The sequence below is a fragment of the Cyanistes caeruleus genome, chromosome 3 (assembly GCF_971803275.1).
Source record: "Cyanistes caeruleus chromosome 3, bCyaCae1.hap1.1, whole genome shotgun sequence".
NCBI classification, from domain to species: Eukaryota; Metazoa; Chordata; class Aves; order Passeriformes; family Paridae; genus Cyanistes; species Cyanistes caeruleus.
In genome coordinates, this window is record NC_141703.1 from 19,789,258 (window position 1) to 19,815,548 (window position 26,291).

Consider the following 26,291-nt stretch of genomic DNA (forward strand, 5'->3'; position numbering starts at 1 on the left):
GCAGTATCCCTTTGGTAGTAGGAGTAAAAGGTGTCCTGTTCAGTCTTAAAAATTTGGCTCTATTATTATTTTTGCTCTATATTATGTTTATAGTATATATTGAATTCTGGCCTCAGGCAGACCACCAAAATCCCACAGTGCTTCAACAGATATTATTGTATTTTTAAATTATTGTTTGTTTGTTTGCTTGTTTATTACTTATCATTGACAATTTAGGATTTTTGTTAATGATACTCGTAGCACCGAAGGTACATTATGGGATAACTGAATTAATTTAGCAAGCCTGCTACTACCAAAAATTGTTCTTTCTGATTATGTTGCTCTCCCTGTCTTTTCTGCATGCTCCCTGTCCCACTGGAGAGCAGCTTCACCTTTGGTGACCTGGTTCCCTGCATTTTCTGCTGGCCATGAGCAGCCCCAAGAGTGCAGTGGTGCAGGCACACCTGAGGTGAGAGTGCTGAGTCTGGGCTATTTTCTCCCTCTTCAGGCACCCTACAGTCCCCATGGACTTCACTAGTGTACTCTAGGAAGGCTGCTGCTCTAGATGCTGATAGGAGATGCACAAAATAGGTGCCTTAAATACAATTTCCCAGCAGCTATAACAATTTAATGGCTGTTTTCCGTGCATCCAACATTTTCCCCTTCCTGCAGCAGTTCATCCCTACCTCCTCCTGTGCCCTGCCTGTTCAATCCCACCCTAACTATGCCAGCTTGCAAGAGCAATAAAAAAACCCAACTCTGCATAATAAGTGAATAATTTTCTGCATGTCTAGCAAGTTGAAATTATGCAATGATGGGTCAGATTTAGTCTGGTTCTGGTACAAAGTAAAGACAAGGATCTGACAGATTAGGACAGAAAGGAAAGTGATTTAATGAACTTAAAATATTATCCCAAGGAAGGAGAAGTAATTCCACCTAAAGCCCTTAACAGAGTATAACAAAAGGGGGTACAGCAACTTCTCTATGTCCAGCTCTGTTGATGTGTGTTCCCTTTATCAGCATGGACTGGTTGATTTACAAGTGTGACAGAATCTTAAGAAAGCTGAAAATAGAAACTTAATTTTTCCTTATGCTTTTTAGTGGAAAAAAAAAAACACATTAAAATTACCAGTATCAATAAATAAATTTTAAAAAACCTAGATACAAAAATGGTACTATATCTATAGAAGGACTTCTTTCAGTTCAAAAACTCCCTGCAGAAGTTATGCCCCTCACATGATTTTGGCATTCTGGCAAAAGCTTCTAGTGTGAAGCTGTGACTTTTGTTTAGAATAGTGGTAGGAGAAGAAATTTGATTTCAGGAGGTTTTTACACCCTAGCTGTGTATTTTGCCCTATGATTACACTTCATGTCACCCCCTAACTTACTATACATCCTCCAGGGAGTTAAAAAAAAATTAAACAAATATTTCACAAAACTGGCTTAAGTTCCAGTTTGGAAGTAGTTGTAGAAGTCATTTGGTTTTGATTTCCTGGAGAACCCATGCTAGATTTGTGGTAGGGATATAATACTTTACTGCAGAAAAGATTCATCGATGAAAAATATGGGCAAGACTGAGGATTTTTATTTTTTTTATGTATTTATTTTGATTTATATACATGACTGGAAATAGTCCTGTAATATTCTTTGAAATATAGTAGAATGGATCTGTCTGGTAATTCCCTTTTAACCACAAACCAGCAGGAGATCAACAGCTGAGCTGCAACAGGTGTAGATATATCTGATTTTTTTAAACTTTCGTCAGAGCTTTCCCACTTTCTCACAGACTGCAGGATCAAATGGGCTTGGGAGTCATGCTCACTAGAACAGGGCTATTCTAAACGAAATAAAGAGCAAATTCCAAAACACACCAGAGCTAATTTGCCATTGTTTTCACCATAAACCATAATGAATCCTCATCAAATGAATGCAGCTGCTATGGTGTTGTATCCAAAATAATGTAATTAAATTACTGCTTGGGGAATTTTAGAGTATAAATTTGGCAGAGACACATTACTGGCAATTTGACAGCGAAGCATTTATAATTTTATCCAAAGAGGTGATCCTGTGTTCTGTCATTCTAAGAGCATAGAGAGGAGAAACAGAACCAGAATGACAAATGGCCAGACCAAAATCTGAAACAAGAAACCCCAAGAACTTAAGGCTAATCCAAGCCATGCTGGAAAGCCTGTTGGGATGGCAAGGGGAGGACAGGATGAGAAAGCTTGAATGTTACATCAGAAAAATTCCCCACCACTCTCTGCAGTGACAAGGTCAACAAGGAGAGAGGGCCCACCACAGGGAGCCTGCAGGAGCCACAGCTTTGCCACCCTCAGGGTCACAAGAGTCACAACCCCTGATCAGGCAAGGGTAGCTCTGGGGCCTCATGCCTTGAGCTGACTTGTCCTCCCTGCCTGCTCCCTTACAAAAACATTGAAACATTGCCCCCCTCTTCTGTCAGGGCTTGTGGATGCTTGGCTGTAGCTACAACAACCTCCTCCAGCTGCAGGAAAGCAGCGATGTTGGCCTCCTGCATGATGAATTTCCCAGAGCTGTCAGGACCCAGACTGGCACAAAGAGATTCAACATAGAACTCAAAATGACTGTAAAAACTTCCGTGATGAACACACCATTGTCTTTGCTACGGCTGTTCAAGATCAAGCAAACTGCCACTGAAGTGCTGGGAGCTGTGATGAAGTGACTACTACAATCATTTTTGTGATTATTGGGGTCACCCAATCTCATAAGAAAGCAGATTGTGTTTCTAATCTGTTTTGAAAGTAAACACAAATTAAATTTCAATTTCAGGAGAGATAAATTTGCATTTTGGCCAAATCTGAGCCTTTAAAAGTTTATGCTTAATAAACCTTAGTATGCCCATTCTAATTAAGCTTACATAAAATATGGCAGCATAGAGCATACTTTAGTTTAACAACAGTGTTTCTGCTCTTTTATATGCTAAGCAAGTCTCCTGGGGCTGTGTTTCCAATATTATTATTCACTATTATGGCTTCATAATTGGATATCCATCAATATTTAACATTACGTGTCCCTAAAGGAGTTATCTAACACTTCAACTCAGGGACAGCTGATCAGATGAAGCCAAAAGAGTGCTTCACATTAACTTCTTTTTTCTTTTTTTCTTCTTTTTTCTTTTTTTTTTTTTCCCATTGGGAGGGGAGCTGGTGGGGTTTCTCTGGTGTATTTTTTTTCTTTGTTTGGTGGGGTTTGTTGGGTGGTTTTGGGTTTTTTCTTTTTTCATTCCTTAGTGCATAGCAGTTACTGGCAAATTTGCAAAACCAACACTTGACAGCAGAAGCAGTTGAAAAATGGGCTTAAGGAAAGGGACAAACAGAGAAAGTTCAGGGTTTTGATGAAAACCAAAATAATTTGCTAAAGATAGAAAGAAAATGTTGAGATTAAAGATCAACATGTTCAATAGTGAAGTTCCCAGAACAACTTAACAACTTTAATGTGGAAAGAATATTAAAAATACTGAGAGGAAACAGTTCAAAGTTAGGTGGGAATTCCTATTATATAGGAATATATATATTGGAGGATATATATATATATATATATATATATATACACACACACACACTTGGAGAAAAACTGTATTTTGAGACTTGAAGAAAAAATGAGCCTGCTGTAAACTTCTGTTGCTCAGTATTGACCAATAAACATCCTTTTGTATGAAAACAGAAAATACTTATTAGAGCTTATATTTGACCTCAGGTGAGAAACATAAATCTATTCTAGCAACAGACTGATGTCTCCTGAGTTTGAACTTCCACAAAGGGAAGTCAAAAAGAAATAGGCAGGGTGGGATTTGTAGATTCATCATGGGTTTCATGAGTTTCATTTGTCCATGTAGCTTTGCAAACCCAAAGCTATATGCAATCTAGAAAAACAAATATTCATGTCCTCTTAGAAGTTTGTCAAATGACAGAGTGCTGGCAATCCTAGTGAGAGGCTGAAATAATTTGTTGCCAAGTTGTTTCAGCTCACAATAAGCTTTACAGTTATCCTGGATTTTATATGCAATGCCTTCATCATTGCTGGAGAAAATTAAGTGCCTCTATCCTGTGCCCCAGAAATGTATCAATTCCTTAACAACTTCACTGTGTTGAGGATTTCATCTTTGTCCTCTTTGGTCAGATTATTTGGTTGCTGTAAGGCTCTGTAAAGTCACTGAGAAAATGTTGGCATAATCTTGAATTTAATGGAAGGATCAGACTGGCCTTATCCTGCAATTTGGTCAATAGAGTTGGGTTACATTTTTAGTGACTGCGAATTCATCACAAATGGAGTTTTGATCCTGAAGCTGTTTCCACTTTTTAGTAGAATGGCAGAATTTGTCTGAGGTAAGGAAAAAGTAGCCTGGAGATAAACTCTAGTTGTGGATTTATTGCCTCTCTTTTACCCACTAACTCAGGGATTGTGGGATTTGGTTTTTGATCTCATCATGAGGGTCTTGGAAACAATACCTCCCTCTACAAAATGACAGTGTCTCAGGAGAAGGTTGGAGGAAATTTGGAGTGAGCTCTTCTTTTCTCTGGGCCCATCTCTTGGGCCCAGCCAGCCAGAGGTGATGGGCTCAGGGGTTCTCAGCCTGCTGCTGGGCAGCTTTGTCCCACAAAGTCCCCAGCAGCACACAGCCTTGGCACTCACATTGCTGCTGACGCAGCTTTTACAGGAGAGGCACCACTGTCCATCTTTGCCCTCCTGGCTTGGCTGTCCACAGAGCCCAGATGTTCTCCCAGAGAAATGGGAACCCCAGGTCAAGTTTGTTCTTTTCCCAGTCCAGAGCAGGGACCTAAGAAACAGCCACATTTTGTTTCCAATATTTCAGTTTGGCTGCTGACCCAGAAAATCAATTATAGTCACAGCCTTACGTAGTGCAGAATCAGGTAATATTGAGTATGACAGTGAGTATGTCTGGCCCATGTGGAGCTCAGACACCTGCAGAGGCTGCTTTCTCTGCACTGCCTCATTTGGCTCTTCGTAGTCCTTTGCATTCTCCAAATGAATCTCATTTTCTGTGCAGGTTTATTTAAAACAGAGATGTAGCAAGTTAAGAGAATAGCAATATTCTTTTTTTTTTTTTCCTTCTTGGCACAGTAGTTCTACAGACTGGTCTTAGATGAAGTTCAACTAATTTATATAGTAACAATAGTGAGCTGATATTTCCTCTGATACTGAGATTTGGCAGAGTCAACCAGAAGGAAGTGTTTCAATCCAATATATAAGACAACAGTGAAAGGGAAAAAAGAGATTTCCTCTTTATTATGTGAGGAGAATAATATATTACAAATAATTTCCACCCATTAAAATGCTCTTTTGTTCTTGTGGCCTGGTTTGGGATTTGTGGTCAGTCCCATTTTGATCACTGTAATATCTTTGCAACATTCCATTTTTGTTTCCTCATACCCATAGCTTGTTTTTGCTTGTGTTCCATCTGATCCCAGCTGTTGACATTCTAAGATCATTAACCAGGACACTTATTACTAAAGAGCAATGGTCAAAGTTTGTCTTATTCCGGCTGTGGCTGGATTTTTGTGGTACTCAAATCCAGTAATTTCTGGATAACTCTGTCTTTAATCAACTGACCAACTGTAATTTAGTCACAACACAAGTGAGCCAACTTCCTTAAACAGGGCTATTTAAATCATTTTTATATAATTTTGCAAATCCTAAGGTTAAATCTCAGGTTTAGAAGCTTCCCACAGAGTTTGCAGAAAATAACTTTGTGCTGTTCTATCAGCTTTTTAGTGTTTGCTTGAGTTATCCAAGCAAATCCATTTATCACTCTGATCACTGGATTCTACATTTTGGCATTACAAATTAATAGTAACTGGAGAAAGAAGAAGGAAATATTTCATTGTTCTTTTTTTGCACCCCACCAGCAGCACAGCAATGTTACATACATTCACATAAGGCAGGTTTTCCTTACAGAAGCACATGGCTGCTTTTGCCTGGTTTGTACCACAGGCATTAGGAAAATCTATTAGCAACTCATCCCTGTGAGCATTATTTCAGCCTCAGAGCTCTGAAGGGCTTCTGTGGTTTGTGAGCCACAGAGTAAAGAAGATCTGAATTGCTCAAAGGCTTCTCCACTGGAAGTGTGCCATGAAGCCTGATGTGTGTGTGCGGAGCCCGCAGGGCAGCACGCAGTTAAACAGCAGAAGGGACCAGGAGAGAGGCTGCCAAGCCCCTGGAACACAATACACATCCCTCAACATGGTAGAGGAGAGGGAGATTTTTGGATGCCAAGGTTTTCAGAACAATCAAGAAATGGCAGTAAGTACTGTGATGCCTCAGGAAAGGGCTGATTCCCAAACACTGATTTTTGATAGCTTTAGAACATGCCATATGCCAAAAGAATGTTCTCTCTGTGTTTTCACATTCATTGTAGCTAAAATCAAGAAGCCTAGAGGTCTGAACACCAGACTATAGAGTAAAATCCTGGGAATTAAAATTATCCAAATAATAAAATTAAATGAATGAAAAAAAGTTGTGTCTCTGATTAGTTCAAATTTTTGGTTGATTTATCTTTATTTAAGCTAACTGCTGTCATAATAAACCTCTCTTTCTGAGAAGCAGTGGAGTTTAATTTCTACAAGGACTCCTGTCTAAAATGTTATTTTCTGGTTTTGTTCTTATTTAAGCAGAAATTTACAGTGGCAAAATTTCAATCACAGAATAAAGTTAGAATGAGCAATTTAAAATTTTGGATTCAATAGTTACTGTATGTGAACCAGGGGTCCATTCCTAATGAGGAATGTTTACTGTTGTAAGTTAACTCTTCTCATGAGATACTGATACTCTAGTAGATAGTGGATAGAATTTATTAATTTCTGCAAAACAACACCTTACTAGTGTAAGTGGAATTTCTTACTGATGAGCAAGCTACAGTACTAGTTTTTACACAGCTTTTCATCTGAATTTAGCTTGTATACTAATAATGCACATTTTCTGTCTCAACGCTGCATCAGATCATAAGAACATTTGTCTATTAGCCTTGTCCATTCTGCTCAAGTGGATTTCACAGGTGAGAAGGGCTCAAGGAACCTACTGTGGTTCCCTGATTCTGGCTAGCTGCAGTTCATCAGTGTTCATGATTATGCTGTCTCTTTCACAGTCTAAGCCCTGACAAGTTTGTAATAAAAAGCTCCCATATAATCAGATTCTCTGAGTTCTCTCCTGAATTGTGCAAATTTTTAAGGCCAGAATTTGCAGATGTTTACTCTAATGGCTCACATGCTTTAATGTAGACACTAACTATATATATATATATAAAAGGTCTCTTATAACTCAGTGACCAGATATAATAAGTCATTCCAGAAATTCAAATTTCTACTAAAATAGTGTTGCATGAATTTGGCTGCTCTTCATCTGGAACCCTAAACATCTTTGGGATTCCCAACAATCACTACCCAGGCATGTGCATGATGTTCTTCACCTGTGCACGGTAATTCTGATGTTGTCAGGATATCACAGTTTCCCTGAACATGATCTATATTATATATTCAGTTTCAGCTGTGTAATAAGCCTTCAGAAGGTGCTGGGTACAGTGCCCACATGGCCTTTGCAGCCCCTAGAAATTCTATATACCTTCAGTATTTCAGATTTATTGGATATACAGCCAGTGTTCAGAGCTTTAATATCATGGAATTTTGCCTAGCAACAACTATTCTATGTAACCCAATCTCCTGACCCCCTGGATTGTCCGTATTACAATAGACAGGTGGAAACAAAACCACCAACAGCTTTGTAACTGCAGTGAGGTTTTTGCACAGTAGAAGTGGTCCATTTTACTTTTGCTGACTGACTTAACACTGTTGTTGCTTCACTAGAAAAACTTCATTAGAAAAACTGTCCCTGTTGAAGAAATAATTCTAATGAATATTTAAAGCTTATATAAATGACCTGCAAGTATATTGGTGGGTAGTGCAAGGAATTCTGTTACTGGGATATCGTGCATTTGACCTTTATTTCCTTCTTTATTTCTCTATTTAATTTTTTTTATTTCATTCATAAACTAGTAGCCCAACAAGCTGTGGTGAAAATAGTTTGAAAATATATCCTGTCTTCCTGCTAATGTTTCCAATTCATACATCACTATTTCAGTAGGAACTTGAATTGCTGGAATTACTTATTATATCTGGTCACTGAGTTATAAGAGACACAATATAGTTAGTGTCTCCTTTAAAGAACAAGGATCAATGTCTCTTTAATAAAGACTATTTTTTTTTTCCTTCTGAGACAGCATTCTTTCCTCAGAGTTAAGATAAAGCTACTCAACTACTTTAAGTTTTACAGTATATAATTACATTTCTTTTGAGCATCCTGATGCATTTGTTACTTTCAAATTTCATGTGAAAAGACAGTAATTGCTGTGCTTCAGAAATTCCTGGTTCTAATACAGATGCTTAATAAAAAGATATAGTACATTATAATAATAAGACACTTCTGAGGTAGATATTTTGTGGGCCTATTAGTTATTTACTGACATTTTATCTGGAAAACATCAGGTTTTTCCCAGGACCAAAACATTGGTCCTGCTGTTGATCTCTCTGAGCATTGTAACTTGCTATTTGTCTGAAGTGAGGAGCTGTTTATTTTTTTGACATATAAATTAGTGAAAGGTCTTGTTTTACTGTAATTTAAAAGTATTTCAGGACTTATTATTATTTTGCTCAGTTAATTTGTAAAAAAAAATAAAGAGAGGAAAGAATTAAAATCAGACTACAAAATATGTAAGAAAAGAAAGGATAAATAAAAGCTGTGTAAAGGCCCCAGTCTTGTTCATGGAAATTGTGCTGTTCACTTAAATGGGAGCAGGAACTTGCCCTTTAGCTGAATGCCCTTTTGCTTACAAGATGTGGGACTGTCATTATGTAAAATGGTTTTGTGTATTTGCCATATTTTTTTCATGTCACTCAAGAGCTAAAGACCCCCAGGCTAGCATTAATGTCTAATAGAAGTTTTGTAAACCTTTTACTTACAGTGACAATCTGCAGTCTGTTGAAGCTTTCATTCTGCTGTCAAAAAAAGGGTCTTTAGTGAAGTTAAACATGAGCTGTTCATGTCTAAGAACTTGGCAGAGGATGAACACTGGGGTCTCAGTTTGGTGTCTGACGTACAATAGGTGATTTCACAAAGCACCTTTGCAATTTGACAGCTTTGTTTGCAAGAAACCTCAGGACTCTATGAGCCCACAGCGAATTGCTAACACTACTCCATAGAAACCTGCCTCTGTAGGTCAAATCTGAAGTTAATTCACTGACAGTGCCACACTTTCTGTGCTGTTTTGGCCCTAAGAGTACAGCAGGAGACATCTAGCTCAACTCAGTATACATGTCAGTCTGTAAGGTATCTCTAGGTGTAAAATGTGTTTACATCTCTGAAATCCACTGACATCACATTTAATGAGAAAATCAAATAACTTTTGTTAACCTCAAAAAAAAATTATCCGAAATCACCAAACTAAATCTTCCTGTAAATACTGTGGGTTATGTTTAGGGAATCAGAGCTAATACCACCCTGGATTTTTCTACTCTGCCTGTAATCTCTTAAAGGTGCCATCCAGTTTTTATCATCAATTTTTAGCGGAGTTTGCCGTATCTGTACCCTATGCTTTTGAGGTTGGTGACTAAGCTGCAGAAAATGGAATGAAGGCTGCACAGTGTTGGGGATGCTGAGGGAGTTAGGCAGCTGCTTCCGAGAGCAGTCTGCAGGGGACCCACATCCCGTGGCCAAACAGGCTAAAGCTCCCCTAGCAGCACACACTTCTAGAGGGAGGGGGGCAGTAATGCAGAAGAGTGGAAGTTTGAACAAAAGGACCTGCAGGAGGACGAGACCTCCCCTGAAGGCTGAGGTGCCACCACAGAACCACTTCACTGCTCTGGAGAGTAAACACCTGTCAGATCAGGAGTGCTGCTGGAACTGAGTAAGGCAGCTCCATCTGCTCCCTGTGTCACAACCTGTGCAGCTGAGAAAAGGGGACTGGTGATAGCAGTGCAGAGGCACCCATGTGCTCGAGAGACAGGTGCTTTTACCAGGTTTTGTGTCACAGGTATCACTGACAGACTGACAACCCTCCTACAGCCCACTGACTAAAACCTGCTGCTGGTGTTTCACATTGGTACCAGCCAGGGGCGGCTGGAGTGGGTCCAGGGGGGATCACAAAAATGGTCAGAGGGCTGGAGCACCTCAGCTATGCAGAGTTGAGGCTGAGAGAACTGGGGCTGTTCAGCCTGGAGAAGAGAAAGCTCTGAGTAAACCTTACAGCAGCCTTCCAGTACCTAACAGGAGACTACAGGAAAGCTGGAGAGGGATTTTTTACCAGGGCGCGTAGTGATAGGAGAAAGGGAAATGTCTTTAAACTGAGGTTTAGCTTAGATATTAGGAAAAAATTCTTTTGTGTGAGGTTGGTGAGACACTGGAAGTTGTTGCCCACAGATATTGTTTGTGGATGCTGCATGGGTGGAAGTGTTCAAAAACAGGTTTACATGGCTTTGAGCAACCTGGTCTAGTGGAAGACGTCCCTGCCCATGGCGGGGCAGATGGAACAAGGTCCCTTCAAACCCTCTGTGATTCTGTGAACATCATTCTGTAATGTAGAAGATCTCTGCTTTGAGACTCTTAAAGATGGATGTTTACTCGCAGTATTTATTTGATAAATTCATAATGAATTCACATATAATTTTATACTGCACTTGTGCAGTGTGAAAACAATCAGGATTCAAATTCATTCAAGACATCAGGAAAAAAGGTTATATGTTAAAAAAAAACCACTTCTTTTGTACATGCATTGGATAATTTGTGATACTTGTTGATACAAACAGATGTTTGTTGCCCTAGGCTAGGGATAATGGGAAGCTGTTTTTCAGCACTTATGGATAACCTAACCTAACCTAATGCTCAAAAGGTGGGAGAACTGTGATGGGGCCCCTACCTGGAAGAGATCACTGCAGTTCAATGCATGTTGCTTGCAAATAAAAGTTATCCTGCATTTTGTGGTACCATTTAGAATTGAATTTTTAAAGACTGAACATGTTATGTCAAAGCTTCTGAGAAGGAAGAAGCATGAATAGTTAAAAACAATATAGTTTATCAGCCCTGTGTAATGGAAATATATGGTAAATAGTGATCTGTTTCTCTGTCCTGCTGTACTACTTGCAGGAGTAAGGATCACTCATATGAGGATTTATGGGATAAAATCCAGGGCTGCCATTTCAAAGCACTAAACAGAATTGTTAAACAATAGTATTAACCAGGAATGTCTCCACCCAGCACTTTTTACTACAGTACAAGAAACAACAGACTGAAAGCATGCCTTTCTCTCCACATGACACACCTACTTATACATGTTAGGAAGAAAAGAACATACTCTTTTAAGTAGTGGGCTGCATTAAGGAGGACAGATTCATGTGAAAAATGAAAAATAATAGAGTCTATTTATTCATTGTTTAAATTTCTTGGTATCCTAATTTTAAATAAAAAGACTTATTGAGTCCTAATAATTGCCTGGACCAGGATCCCTTTACAATATTATAGGTATCACTTTTGTGTCCTGTAAGTCATCCTTGCAAAGTAGGAGTGTAGCATGTCTCAAATTTATAAAAAACCTGAAAACCAGAGATGCAGCCTGTTACTTCTAGCTGTGACTATTTAATCCTCTAAGTCACCATCAAAACTCACAGCAGAGATAACAGAGATCATATAGATTTTGTACTTTGTGGATTGTACCTGAAAATCAATTCTTTTACTTCCTGGGTTAGCATTATACTTGGGAAATTCTGGAGAGTGAAGATTTCTTTGAACGTTATGACAGCTACAGCCATGATTTCTTGACTTTTTCTGAACTTTTTAAGCTAGATTCTCTATCTAAACTTTTGAATTAAGGTGCTAGGAGACCTTAGGCAGCATGAGAGAAGAGCTTTGTTGGAATTTGAAAGAAAACCACAGTGTGAAGCGAAAGCAACATGACACTGCAGAACCACCACAAACGTTCTTTCATTACTTCTATTGTGCTATCTCCTTGAAGCACTTTAAAACCATATCTACTCTCACAGTTTTTGTGACTGTACCCTTAGTTTAAAGCAAGAACAGAAAGCATTGTGTTTGTCTCATCCACAGTCATTGCCAAAACTTGAGATGGAGCCCACAGCTTTTGCTTCTGTCAAGTACCAGTATTTTTCTCATATTCTAGTTAGTAAACAATGCTGCCTCAAGTAAATGAAAAAAAAAATCTGAATTCCTTTCTAGGTTTCAGATTTGGATCACTTATTTTATTGCAAAGGGTTCAGTGTTTATTTCAAACAGAGAAGCTGAACAAATGTTTTGGTTTTAATTATGTTAGATAGAAATATCTTAGAAGTTTGACAAAGCATTATGCCTTACTAGAACAAAAAGAGCAACCTGAAACTTCAGAAATGATGAATGCTGCAGTGTGACTCCCAATAGAAAAACTCAGTATAGGGCACAGGCACATCAGATTAGGTTTATCTTTGATCAAGAGCCAAGAGCATCAGGGGATAATGATAGTAATTTTGTATTCTTTTATTTTTATAGAGAACATGAGATAAGCATTGGAAACAGTTATTATTTATATTATATAATGAATTCATTATTAAATTACTTTATTTAAAACAAAGCTAAGACTGAGTGAAATAAAATTGGATGCTGCTCTGCCATTCTTATTCTTAACATTCAATTAATTATCTTCTATTATTCCATTCTTCAGCCTGAAAAAGAAAAAAAAAGGCAAAAAGACCAAATCCAAGAAACTGCCCAAAACCTTTAAATTAAGTATAGTCTAATGTCTGGGCACAGATCCACTTTTAATGCTGCAGCTCACTCACTTCTACAGTTCTTGATCATTTCAGACCCAGTAACTGAATCTCCTGACACTTAAACACAGTATTAGGTCACAAGGATTCTATTTCCATTCCAGTGTAAACTTTCAAATAGAGACAACTTGTGGTTTCTCAGTTGCTTTCTTTTGTCTTAATTAATGCATTCCAATGTGTGCTGCAAAGAAAAGAGTCCAAAGGTAAACCTTACCTATCTTTACAGAACTGTTACTACAGACATCTGTAGCTGTCAAGGTGATAGGATCCTGTACGGGACTGGAAGCAGGGACAACTAGAAATCTGAACATTAACTTTCTATTTCTGGGGTTTTTGTATGCTGGTAGTTACATATTTATTTTTTTTCTCTAAGTATGGTCTATTTTTAATAAAATTTCTGCAGAAAGCCAGAAATTTCTTGAGAGAAAAAGAAAAGGGGAACCAGATTAACTTTTGTATTCTTCAGTAATGATTAGGGAGAACTCTGTATTGGAAGTTCACAACTGTTTCTGTAAATGAATATATATGTAACAGGGAATTTTATGAAAGACTATGATTGGAACTGCATGCTTCTGTTGTCGGGCTGTTAATTAAAGGAAACTTGCTCAAATCAGCAATATGGGATGTCAAAGTTCAAGTATATATTCTGTACACTATGTGCTCTATCTATAACTATTTATAAACATTGAGATCATGGGTGGAACATGAATCTCTCACACTAATATCTTCATACATGATAAAAAAATTGCTCTGCAACTCAGGAAAGAAGAAAGAATTCTTTGTACGTGTAGCTATGTTAAAAGAGTCATCTTGGGGCCAATAGAAAATGTAAAAACTAAAGGCTACTTCTTGGTTTTGGTTATTTCATGAAGTTTCTGACAAGCGTATTCAGTTAACCAGTGTATTCAGTTACCTTTCTACATCCTTCTTATAAAGCTCTACAGTCTTCATTCATTTTTTGCTAGAATACATTCAGCCAGCTGTGGTTTCTCTCATAGTCATTTGCCTCCCTCTGCCCCCTCACTTTCTTTTGTTCTATAACCCACATGGGCTTCCTTCCTTCCTCAACCATGACAACTATTTCCTTGCCCCCATCTATCTACTACTCTTTAAGACTTCCTCTCAGATAATGTGCATCTAAGAAACTAATTTTTAAATTTTTGACACTATGACCTTTACTGCCCTTTGGGAGGCTTGACATCTCTCTGAGAGTCATATCTCAGCATCCTATAAACTCAGGCTGTGCTTCTCCTCAGCATGCTTGGCTTTAGCTTACTGCGGTTGAGATCAGTCAGGAACAAGGTCTGAAGGCAAGAGATCTGGGGAGAGGCAAACACAGCTTGAATCAAGAAGAAAAACTATTGCAATCTGCAGAAAAACAGGCAGTCACGTGGGCTGATCAATCTGCATTCATGGAATCACAAGAGGGCTTGAGTTGGAAAGGACCTAACCCTCTGACCCCACCGTGGGCAGAGGTGCCTCCCAATTAGATCAGGTTGCTCAGGACACCATCCAACCTGGCCTTGAACACTTGCAAGAATGGGGCATCCATAGAATAGGACATTCACGGGAGTTTTTTTATTTTTTTTTAATTTGGTAAGATATTTTTGAGCAGGCACTGACAAGTGTCTGTATGTGTGTCTGTATATATACAGACATGCAAAGGTAGATATATTTTTATTTACCTGTGTATGAATATGTATGTGCTTATCTAAAACAATGTTTTCAGACAGGCTGAGGTTTCTCATGTCTTTAGCCTTTCATTTTCTCATGCAGGTGCTCACATGCTCAAGTTCTTGCTTGTCTATACACTGATCATTCCCCATACAGGCTTTTACTCTTGCTTCCTCATGAATTCAATTCTCAGCTCATTTTGTTCTTCATTCTCCAAGGTACTGCTGTCAAAACTGTATGTTCCAGGTATTGATTCAGCCATGTTACTTTGACATCACTTTAGTGTCTTTCTGTTTTGATGTTCCCTGAGTTTCCCAGCGTTCCTTTGAACAGCCTATATGGTGATTCTTTGCTGCTGCTTCTCCTTTGATCTTGACATTGTCTCAGTGCTGCAATTTTCCAAATAAATAACCATTTTTCATATTTAATCCTCTTACCTAGAACAATGCTCAATGTTTCAGGGCAAGGTCACATCAGGCTCAAAGACAGCAGTTCCAAAGCAGTGAAGTCTGAATTTTTGCTTTTTCAGAATGTCATACATCAAGGAATTTTAAAATAATGTTAGCAAAAGATGGCATCAGTTTTTGATCTTTTAATGCTAGGCTCTTTGCTTGAAATGTTTAGCTACTTTTTGGGTGAGCCTACATTTTTGTCATGTATTCATCCAGTACCCAGCAGAGCAGACTTCTGATATGGGACACCACTCTGTAGTGGGAGACAGAGGAAAGAATGAAGTATGCCACTTCATTTTCTTATAAATCGATTGCCTTATCACAGATATTTCAACACTAATGACTAATTTCAGCTTTGGATCCACTATGTAACAATGTAGTAAGTATTAAAAGCTTTAGGGAAAAATTCTAAATGTTAGTTTCATGATTTTTTGGCTTATAAACATTTTGGACAGTTCTCTAATCATGAATTATGGTTTTAAAAGCATGCTCTATAATACTTATATATAAAGTTGATAAATTAGTTTAATTTTAACCAACTATCACTCATCAGTAATCAATTAGTCATCTGTGAGCTATGGATAATTATCACTATTTATGTTTTAGCCTAAATTCTCTATCATTTAAAAAAGACAGTATTTGAATAAGTGTCCCTGGAGAGAATATTTCAGTGCTCAGCTCTGCTTTTAATTACTACAAATTTCTTTTAGTTTCACATTTATTCACTGGTGATATTTTATTTACAGATAAATGTCTCATACACTGAAGAAGGAAAGAGGCATTAGCAGGCTTATAATTTTGTGTTTGGTCCTTTCTTGTGTGTTGATAATTAGCATATTAATTGATTACCTGTCTATTTATTTACTTTCTAAGCTTACTTTTGGATTTTGCATGTTGTAGAGTGGTGTAGTTCAGATGGATTCGTGGTGCTGAATAACAATCCTTACAATTATGAAGGAATTCATAATTACATAAGTGAGTACATGCTTATCCAGCTTGATGAATTCCAGCCTAAGTCCTCTGAACCATTCCAAGAGGCGGCAAAAAAGCTCTTTCCCACCTGCAACGTAAAAATGGGGCATTATCATCACAAATGGTAATGTCTCCCTACCAAGATTTGATGAATTCACTGATTAAGTGCTTGGCATCATACTTTGAAAGGAATTAGCTAAAGAACAGCTCTGTAGGATAGAACAGTTCTTGTTGACCTTCTTTAAAAGTGCTTAGAGGAAATGTGCCAGTCCATAGATCTAAATGCATTGTTTTGATAATTTAGACCTTTGTCATTCATTTAAACGCATTTCCCAAATTTGTCAGGCACACAAATATTGCAAATATGAGTGTGAAACTGTGCTAATACAAAAAAAGCACTAAAAATGTAAAGCTACATTTACTGTAATACTTGCCTGTAATCCTTTCCAGGCCATAAATTGTGCTTTTACTTATCCTGTTGCAGCTAGTGATACTGCAGTAGCATATTGTAACATTGCAGTGCAGTATGCCTTGTAATAATGCATAGCATACAGGATCATATCTATTTTGGTGTTCTATGCAATTATTTATAGTGGCACCCTGCAGTGTTTTTGGGATAAAACCAGCATTTACTGCAGCACTTTCCAGCTGAGCTCAACACCACACTTTCTGCCTTGAGAGCAGTCAATGGTCAGGAATTTAGACAAGAATCTGTGCTTTGCTTTTACTTCTCCTGTGGCCAGAGGTTAGAGCTCCTTTCCTGGTGTTCATAACCCAGCCCCAGTCCAGGCTGGAGTCTGGAAAAGTGGCAAGTGCATTACAAAGTAAGCTGTGTGGGCAGCAGGGCCAGCAAAGCTACAAACAGAGCAGCTTCTTCCTCAATTAATGCCCTGAATGAATCCAGTTTCTTCTCATGCCCCATGGGTTCAGCTTTCCTTCCTTGCTGTGCTTTCTTGAAAACCTGTGGATGTCCTCACTACCTCTCCCTTTTGCACAGGCTACCAGCTGGGCAAGCAGCTGGGCAGCACAGGGGATGTGCCCAGGGTCCATGTCTGGGTCAGCTCACCTCACACCATGGTTTTCCTCCTCAACAGAATCAGTAACAGGGCTCTCACTCTCCCGTTCAGCAAAAAAATTTAATGAAATTTGTAGGACTTCAGCATATCTAAGACATCTGTCTCTCTTTAAAGTTAGAGATTCATTTTGCAGCTATTTTAGATGTGGATGATAGCTGCATGGAAGTATTATAGACAGGTCAAAGTTAGAGAGAAGGTTGAATTTAAATAAAGCCTTGTTGGAAACAAGGGTTTTCTTCACTATCCATAGTATATTGCCTCCCTCTAGAATGCTAAAATCTACATTTTCACTCCCTTCTCTTCCCTTTTTCACCAGTACAATTCTACACAATTAGTCGGAACCATTTTTTTCCAGGGAGCAGCTGTTTAAAAGATTTCTGTAGTTTCTGAATTTTTCTGAATGACCTCAAGACAGGTGTTCTGAGTATACTCACTATTCTACAGCTGTGGTTTACTTATCCAGAAAAATAAATGAACTATTATACCATGCAAATAATATACTTTTGAGTACCTGAAATTTAACTTACCCTTTACATTTTCCAATGGGCTTTTAGTTTTTGTTTTTGTTTTGTTTGGGTTTTTTGGTTGTTTAATCCATGACTTGGTAATGTGTCCCTCAAATCCAAGGCATCTGGAAAAACTAAACATTAACATTTCTAAGTAAAAGTTGCTTAGTTTTCAGAAGGGCTGCAAGACTTTCAACAGCCATAAGCCTAAAGAAAATAGTGTAGGCTCTGGAAACTTCTGAGGAAATTGTCACTTAGAGAGGTTTTGTGAGTGACTTCAGGTAATTTGAGACCTCATTAATAGGAAAGATGGTTCTGTTTCACTACTTGTTTCATGATAGCTTGTTATCCACCTCCTCACTGGTGCTGGCTGTTACAATCACACACCTTGGAGAAGGATTTGCTTTCAGTAAGATTAATATTTTGATGTACTTGGCCATATGCTCCCACATGCTGCAGTGCTGATGAAAGGGTGAGAGCAAGAATGACCCTTTTAACAATGGCATGTTATAAAGTTATTTTAATAACTTTTGAAATAAAATTACTAGCTGCCAAAAAAAGAAAGAAAAAAAAAGTAAGGCAGATAAAGTTAAGAGTTTTTCTCTGTCTGGAGAAATGGGCTTAAACAGAGTCCTTCCTCTACTCTGGCAAACAGTGTAGGTTTTTTATATTTTTTCTTTTCTGGAATTTCAGAACCAGTCTCTGAGTCACATATCACACACTGACTTTGCTATCTAATTCCTCTCTTTAAAATTGCATCTACCGTAAATAAAAGATGCGAGGATGCCGTAAACTCTATCTGCATCAATTAATTTCTTTCTCACCAAGGAGCTAACCCCACCCTGGAGTCCAGAACTTGCTGAGAATTCAGGAGCTGTGGCAGTATCACTCTGTAGTGCCATGGCAGGCCAGGTAAGGAAACCTGCATTCATAATTCAGTTTCCTGAACAAAAGTATATATTCATCCCATAATCAATACATTCCCAGTTGTCATGTGAAATTAGTGGTGTCAGTAAATGACAGCATTTATTTTGTAATGTGAAGTAGAGCAAACCTTTTGGCCACATATGAAACTTTAAAATAGAAGGGAAGAAAGACATTCATAGTAGAAATTGTCAGGCTAGTCCTAAATAAATAAATAGTGTCGTTAAATTATCAGATTTAATGAGTAAGTAACATTAATTTGCATCTGGAGTTGACTGGCTGTTTTGCAAATTGAATAATGTTTGACCAAAGAGATATGATCACACACCTCAACATGAGATTTCCTGAAAAGTGGCAACAGTTTTACAGTTGCTCTATTACTTTCCTTTTTTTTTAATAATCACATGTAGTATCAGGTGCTGACTTTTCATTTTTTGTTAGTAAATTTCTCTCCTTTTAGTGTCACAACATCAGTGAAAATAGTGATCTATATAAGTGTATGTTAAAGTGTTAAAGGAACTTAGTGAGTCAGGATTACCTTGTAGTGAATCCAGAGATGCTGCCCTTGGCATGAAAGGTGCCTGGCAATTTCTGACCCTTCAGCACCTCGCTCTTCCCCCTCTGTCACAGCTCATCAACTCCTCAGTTTTTCTGCTGCAAGTGTCTGTAGAGATGTTGAAAACTAGATCTCTTATCCATGTTTAAAGGACAATTCTTATTTCCTACTTTCTTCCAGAGCTTTAACCCACACCTGGTTTACAGTGTAGCTGCACAGAGCGGTGCCGGCAGGATTAGGGTAGTGGAGAGGACAAACCCATATTTCTTAAACTGGCCTTCATTGTATTAGAGACTACAGGACTCCTCATATTCGATGTTGTTTGTATTATTTGTGTATAAGCAGTCCCATTCAGTGGGGAGAACAAGCATGTAAAGGCTGCCAGGACATTTGTAGTGCCAGTTCCCAGCTCATGAAAACCAGCAAGTCCGAGTACATGGAGAGTGGATGTGGAAGGCTGCTGGGTACTGCCCTGAGGCCAGTTTCTGTCATGTCATGAAAGAGAGTTAAGCCAGTATTTCTTTTATAGATGAAAAAACTGAACTATTCAGTGATGTGAAGTGGCAAAGGCCATAGAATAAACATCACTCCTGGGAATAAAAGTCAAGAAATAACTTACTTGAAAAACTTGCTCTGTAGGGTTTTTCTTTCCTACCAGTCTGTGCTCAAAATAATGCAGCTCCCATAATGACTTCTATTTTTTCTTTTCTGGATATTATCAGTCAGGAATGTTTCTTCCTTAAGACTAATAAGAAGGTATACATAGTAAACCTGTTGCTTTAAAAAGCATGCTCACTATGCCATTTTTATATCTTTTAAAGAAGTGATAAATCTTTTTATGCTGAAGTATTTTCTTCACAAGAGAATTGGGATTTTCTGGGGTTTCTCTCTGTGGGTTAAGTCAGGCATATTAATTTTGTTTTCAAAAACAGTTTTTCTTCCAGACAATGACTTACTCCTTGAGCAAACAGCAGTATCTAGCAGGGCAAGAGAAATGGCTAGCACTGAATAAAAGTATTGGAGGAGAACATTTCACCTTTTACATATGACAAGTGTTAAATACTAAAATATCTCTAAAACCAGCTGGCAGAGTCAGGCTGGTACAGTACCAAATTTTTGATTTAGTGTGAGAATAATGTTATAACACACTGATGACTTGTTTTTGCTTAGTGCTTAGTCTAAAACAAGGGCTTTCTTTACTCTTTTTCCAGTCTTTTTTTAAGTTGGGTTTCTATCAGATGTACTAATTAGGAGACCCACACTGTATATCCTCAAAAGAATTAAGGATTTCACTCCAGCTAAGTGGGTTTGTTTAGCCTAGTGAAAAGAAGGCTTAGGGCAGACCTTATCATCATGTTTCAGTATTTAAAAGGTGACTACAAAGAGGATAGAGACTTCTTTTTACAAGCAGTCCAATGGAAAAATGAGGGGTAATGTGTACAAGTTACTGTTGGGGAGATTCTGATTAGACATGAAAGGAAAATTTTTCACAATCAGCAATTGGCATAATCTCCTCAGGGAAGTGGTGTTGGACTCCCAGTGTTGGGCAGTTCTAAGATTCTGCAGGTCAGGGTGCTGGACCATCTTGTCTAGACTGTGCTTTTGCCAGGAAAGTTTGGACCACATGATCCTTGAGCTCCTGTCCAACCTGGCTGCTGGTACTTAGATGGCAGCTGGGATTAAACCATAGAAGTGAAAAAACACATTTTTTGAAATTATTCTGTTATGGGAAATGAAACCACTTTAACTTCTTTGATTGGTAATGTCAGAAAAGAAAATTTAAAAAAAAAAACTGCAAAGGAGATCAAAGTTTTGATCTTTACACTGTGGTATCCTTAGCAAGTGAAAGCCCAAATAATCACATTAACATTGCAGTCTTTTGTTAATTAAAAGCTGGATTACAAGTGCTTTATTTCTGTTTCCTTTACAAACAATGAAAGGGTGAAATCCTACCTAAATCAAATCAATGGCAAAACTCACAAAAATCACAAGTTGATAATTTAGAAGAGTAAAATATCCTTTGATGTTTGCCTTTTAAAGTGCCTACAAAAGAGCAGCGTTTCCAAAGACAGCCATTGGACCATTTCTGGTTTTACTTCTCACATTTTGCACATAAGAAGTACTCCCAAGGTTGCAAAAAAGATTTGTGAGAAACAATAAAACCAAACTCTCTGGTGAGAGACCAGTTGTCTCTGTTGGTCTCATTTATGTGATTGTGTTGTAATATATGATTACACATTTGCTGGCAGATGGAAAGGTTTTGCTAAATGGGAAAACATAGCTGATATCATAGGGATCATTTGAGATTTATTAGAAAGTTATCTTTTTTCCCTGTAAAATAAACCCACTCAGAGTCCTGCTATATTATTCACCTAGAGCCCTTTTCCTCTGATGAAGTCTAATTTCTAACTCCCATCTTCCTTCCTTAGACGTGGTCTTCCTCTTTCCTGACACCCATCCTCAATCTCCTTGCCTGCTCAGATCTTTTTCCAGTTGTACATGCTCAGCATCCATGTCCTGAGATTATTATTTTCCTGCTTCTACATCTGTATTTATTCTGAACCTTTTCCTTTGGTTCCCAGACTGCTCGGACCTCCATGGATGCTCAACTATATTCGGTAAGCCCCTGCCATCCCACAGACCACTGTTCTGCTTAGGACTCTGCCCTCTCTGGTCTCTTGCCCTAGTGGTTCTACCCTGCAAGGCTTTATTTTCCCAGCTGTTTACCCAACACAGTAATTCCCTTTTGTATATTCTCATCACACTATACTGACTTTTCCTTGGTCCTTCTTCTTCTGCTGTTTTTTCTTCCCATTACCTTCTCTTTCCACCATCTCTGCTTCTTTTTTGTTCCTAGGGTTATCATTTACAGTATCTATGTTGTTATTTTACCCTGTCATATGAGGCTCTCATCTGGTTGTACTTCCAGAGAGTCTTCCAGCTCACCCATCTCCCAGTCTCAGCACCCTTTTTCATGGTGACTTTTTGCTCCCTCTGCTTTTCCAGCTACCCATCTGTACCCCAGGACACCATCCCCATTTCTTCCCAGTACCTCCTTCCAATCTAGCCTCATCAGGAGCATTTTTTATCCATTGCTAGTCTACCTAATCCCATGTATTTGTCATACTCCTTTCCATGTTTCTAACTTACAGTACTTGTTTCATTTCAATTTTCAGTTGAAGTTCTCTGCATTAACAAGTGTGATCTGAATGGGAGGGGAACTGGGGGCACAGGAGAGACAAACTCTGCTTTTAGGTCTGGAATATGACCCTGCCTTAGGTCATCAGGTAGGAGAAGTCATTACAAGGATATTGTGGGCGAGTTTGTGTAGCCCTGACCTGTACCATGATAGTGCACATCCCATCTGGTCAGCTGGGAGTCTGGAGCTCAGCTAGAGTTGTCAGTCTTCAGAATTTTTTCTTGCAACACAGTGATGTACAGTTTTTTCAGATCTTGTTTGAATTTGGAAGAACTGGCAGCTGAAGGCAGAAGGGCATACACCTAGCACAAAAACATCTCCTGCAAAATTTAAGTCCAGATTTCAAAGCACTGAACCAGCAGAGGACAACTTTTTACCATTGATGGCAGTGTATTTTCTGTAACTTCTTATGTGAAATTAGCTGGTGGTTTTATCTGACATTTCTATGAAAAAGAAAATTAAATAAAATCAGGCCAAAGAAATATTGTGACTGGAAAATTTAATCTGATACAACTGAAGTTTGACATTGCAGTATGTGAAATGAGGATCCAATAATGGGAAACGTCAAATACACATAATCATAGATGAAACTACAATCCCCGCTGATATAAGTAATAGCTTTAAAAAGTTTGAAACATGTTCTAAATAGTTGAGGACAAGTTATGGACTGAGCTACATCTCTCAAAATCATCTAGTTGTTAACATTCAACTAATGGCTGGATTTAGCCCATTGTGTATAGCAAAACTACTTTTTAAAACTTGCTGCAGGCAGACATTGTAAATTCCCTGCTTTCTAAGGCCAGGAATGACCACAGTAATTGCTGAATCTGACGTCATGCAAGAGAGATTGCAACATTTTGCATACTAATTCTTTTATTTCACCTATAACTCACAGAGGAACAAGACGTTAGATGTTAGCATGTCTCAATCCAGCTATCCATATGCATGGATTCTGGATGGCTCTTCCCTGGGTTGGATTCAAGAGAAGAGGTCAAACCTAATGGCCGTAATGACAAGACTGTATCTTAATGGGAACACACCACTAGCAAAACATTCCAATTAACAGGGGATGTACGGAGCTGAAATAAATGGTTTCAAGTGATGATCAGCCTGGTGTGAAATTATAAACTCCATTGTTATTATCAAAATGACTAATTACAGCTCTGATGCAGAATAACACACCATTTTTTTGAATCTGGGCAACTAAACTGAAAATGCATTTAGCCTTATGCTAAAGAGGTCTTATGCAAGACCTCGAGGGAAAAATGAAGAGCGTGCAATTTTTAGCTTGTATTTTTATTTAATTGGGTCATTATTTCAGTACAAAGTATTATGTAGTATTTCTTTCCCTTTTCTCCAGTCTTTTTTAAAAATGTGTTTCTACAGGATGTCCTAATTAGGAGACCATACTGTATACCCTCAAAAGATTTAAGGATTTCACTTCAGCTAAGTATCATTTTTGACTATGGAAAGAAAAAAAAAAAAAAAGCACAATTTAATGGGGGAGAGAAAACCAGGGCAGCCTGGCTATTCAGGGAAAACTGAGAAGTAGGCATAAGTTTTATATAAGCATTGTAATTCATGTAGGTGGTTCTGTCTTTACAGTTTTCTAACACTGTACAGGACTAAATTATGTTAATTTCTTTTGTACTTCTGTGTAAAGTAATCCACACACATTTTAAAGCTTTATCTTCCTTTTGCCCTACAGCTTTCATCACGCAAGTAAATGCAAGTCTGAATCTGTCCTCTCCATTAATGGGTTTTTAATTTAAAGCTCTTTGAAACTTTCATCCCTGTTAGCTCAGCCCAGGAGCACTGAACCACAACAGTCTGATGCCATGTCCTGCCAGATTAAGTCCTGAAAAAAGAGTGGCAGTTTTCCCACCCCTGGTTAGAATCAATGCTGAATGGAGGAAAATAAATCAGATTTCTCTATTTGGTAGAGTACTTGACATAGATAAGCCTGAAGATGCCATGCAGTTCTTGTTCTGGATTTTTACCTCTCACAAGTGCACTGAAAACTGAAAACATCCCTTAATAAATTACAGTCTTGTTCTTTGTCAAAGAATCCAGGTGAAGCAGAAAAAGTGTGACGTTTCTGTAACTGTACACTACCCAAAAATAATTTTTTTCACTGGAGCATGAGATCATGCAGCAGATAAAAACTCAAGGAGTAGATTAAATGAAGGTAATAGAAAAAGCTATGTATCCATATTATTCACTCATGGTCTACGGCATACTTCTTGAATAGTGCAGTCAAATGTACAAAACATTGTCACTTGCATCATAAGTCATATATGGTAAACTTAGCTTCTAAAATATGTTTCATTAAGATCTTTATATAAAAATTATTTCTGGCTCAACTAATTATCTGTAGATTTTCAGAATTTCAGTAATATTTATGATTTGTAAAAATAATTGTCTTAATTACAGAATTAGAGAATAATTTAGTTTGAAAGAGGCCTCTGGAAGTTATCTAGTCAGCAGCCTCTTTTCACAATGGGGGCAGGTTGCCTAGTGACTATTTTGACTGTCTTCAAGGATAGAAACTCACAGCCCCTTTGTGCAGCCTTTTCATCATTTAAAGACCTTCAAGGCACCAACAGCCACCTTTGCTGTGAGAGCACATGGTCAGCTCCTTGTCCACAGGATCCACGGGGCCTTTTATGCAGTTGTCAGGGTTAACAGATGTTTTTTTCCAAAATACAGAGTTTGCTTAAAGAAAACCACCAAGTTGTGAAATCCACTGCTTTTAATATGATTCCCTTTCATTTCCTTTTCCTTTCTTCCATTCACATTTGATTTTTGTGCCAGTTGTTTGACCCTGAGTCTCAAAAGCATTTTTGATGTACAAATTTCATTTGTACCTAAGACATTTCTGAGGTTACCTTTAGGGAACTCTGCAAGATGAAACAAAGCAGACTTCTATTTACTTTGAAAAGCACCCAGCAGCTAGTGTCATGCAGTGAAGACATACCACAGCACATATTTAATAATGAGAATGGACAACCTTGAAGGTCTGGACAAACCTATCAAGATCTATTGAAATCTTCTTTTTTCAGACATGCAGTTTCAAAATTACATTCAGCAGCAAGGCAGATTTTATGGGGTTTTTTGGGGGTTTTTTTGGGGGGTTTTTTGGGTTTTTTTTTTTTTTTTTTTTTGTAACACATTTCTAAGGGGTTAGTTTTAGAAGTCTGAATTGAGAATGTTCATCCAGTAAGTTTTCATTTTGGTCACATATCAATGGAGTGTGGCAAAGGCAACATACCTCTGTTATGTCAAACTTAGGAATCTTTGCTGTCTTCAGTAACCATGTATATATTGTTTGAGAAACAGCTGACACCACTCTAACAAACAACTAATAATCATTATCTTGAGCACCCAGATTACTTGCCTGAACAAAAATGTTACCAGCATTTAGTATCCATAATGGGAGAGGCCTTCTTAACTTTACTTGCTTCTGATGACTCATTCAAAGACCATTGACTCAGTAGGAAAACTAGCGTAGCCTTTGAAGGCATTTGATCTTAGGGAAATTGAATAATCTATAAAGTAAGGATCAGGATGTTTTTCTCTTGTAAAAGGAATTGAAATTCATATCAGGAAAGAACAAAATAGGCATTATTACTCTTTTATCTCTATTAAGAAATTTTGCTTTATCAGGTTTTTTTTAATTAGTTAAATGAGAAATTTAAAGCATTTTAGGGCCTCGTGTATTTGGCATGTGCTTTGGTTCTTTCTGTTGAAGTAAGGTGGTTACTATGGAAACAAAGACTTTAGAAGATTTGCATCACTGTTAACTTTAGGAACAAATACATTAATATGGAAACAAAGAAAACAGAGATATTGAGTTATAAAGTAAAATAAATTACTTATTAATTACAAAAATCATGGGTAAAAGTTACTTTTATATATGCAGTAGGAACTGCTCTGGCAGAAACGTATAAAAAAAATGGAAGTTAATGGAATTGTCATTTCAATATGAAATAATATAATCTAGAATATGTGATTTTCAAAATGTAGGTCCCATCTCCTGCATACACAGATACAACAAAGTGATAGGCTTACCAAAACCAACACATTTTTCCTATCA

General features: G+C 37.9%; 1 protein-coding gene across 10 annotated transcripts in view; it reads left to right on the forward strand.

The window, feature by feature from the left end:
* MID1 (midline 1) overlaps positions 1-26,291 on the forward strand; it is a 243,958-nt gene that overhangs the window by 154,669 nt on the left and 62,998 nt on the right. The window contains exon 3 of one of the 10 annotated variants that reach the window (XM_086880104.1): positions 21,579-21,614. The exons of the other annotated variants lie outside the window; for them this stretch is intronic. Coding sequence (XP_086736230.1) covers positions 21,579-21,614 — 36 coding nt within the window. The remainder of the gene's footprint in view (positions 1-21,578; positions 21,615-26,291) is intronic. 10 annotated transcript variants of the gene reach the window in all.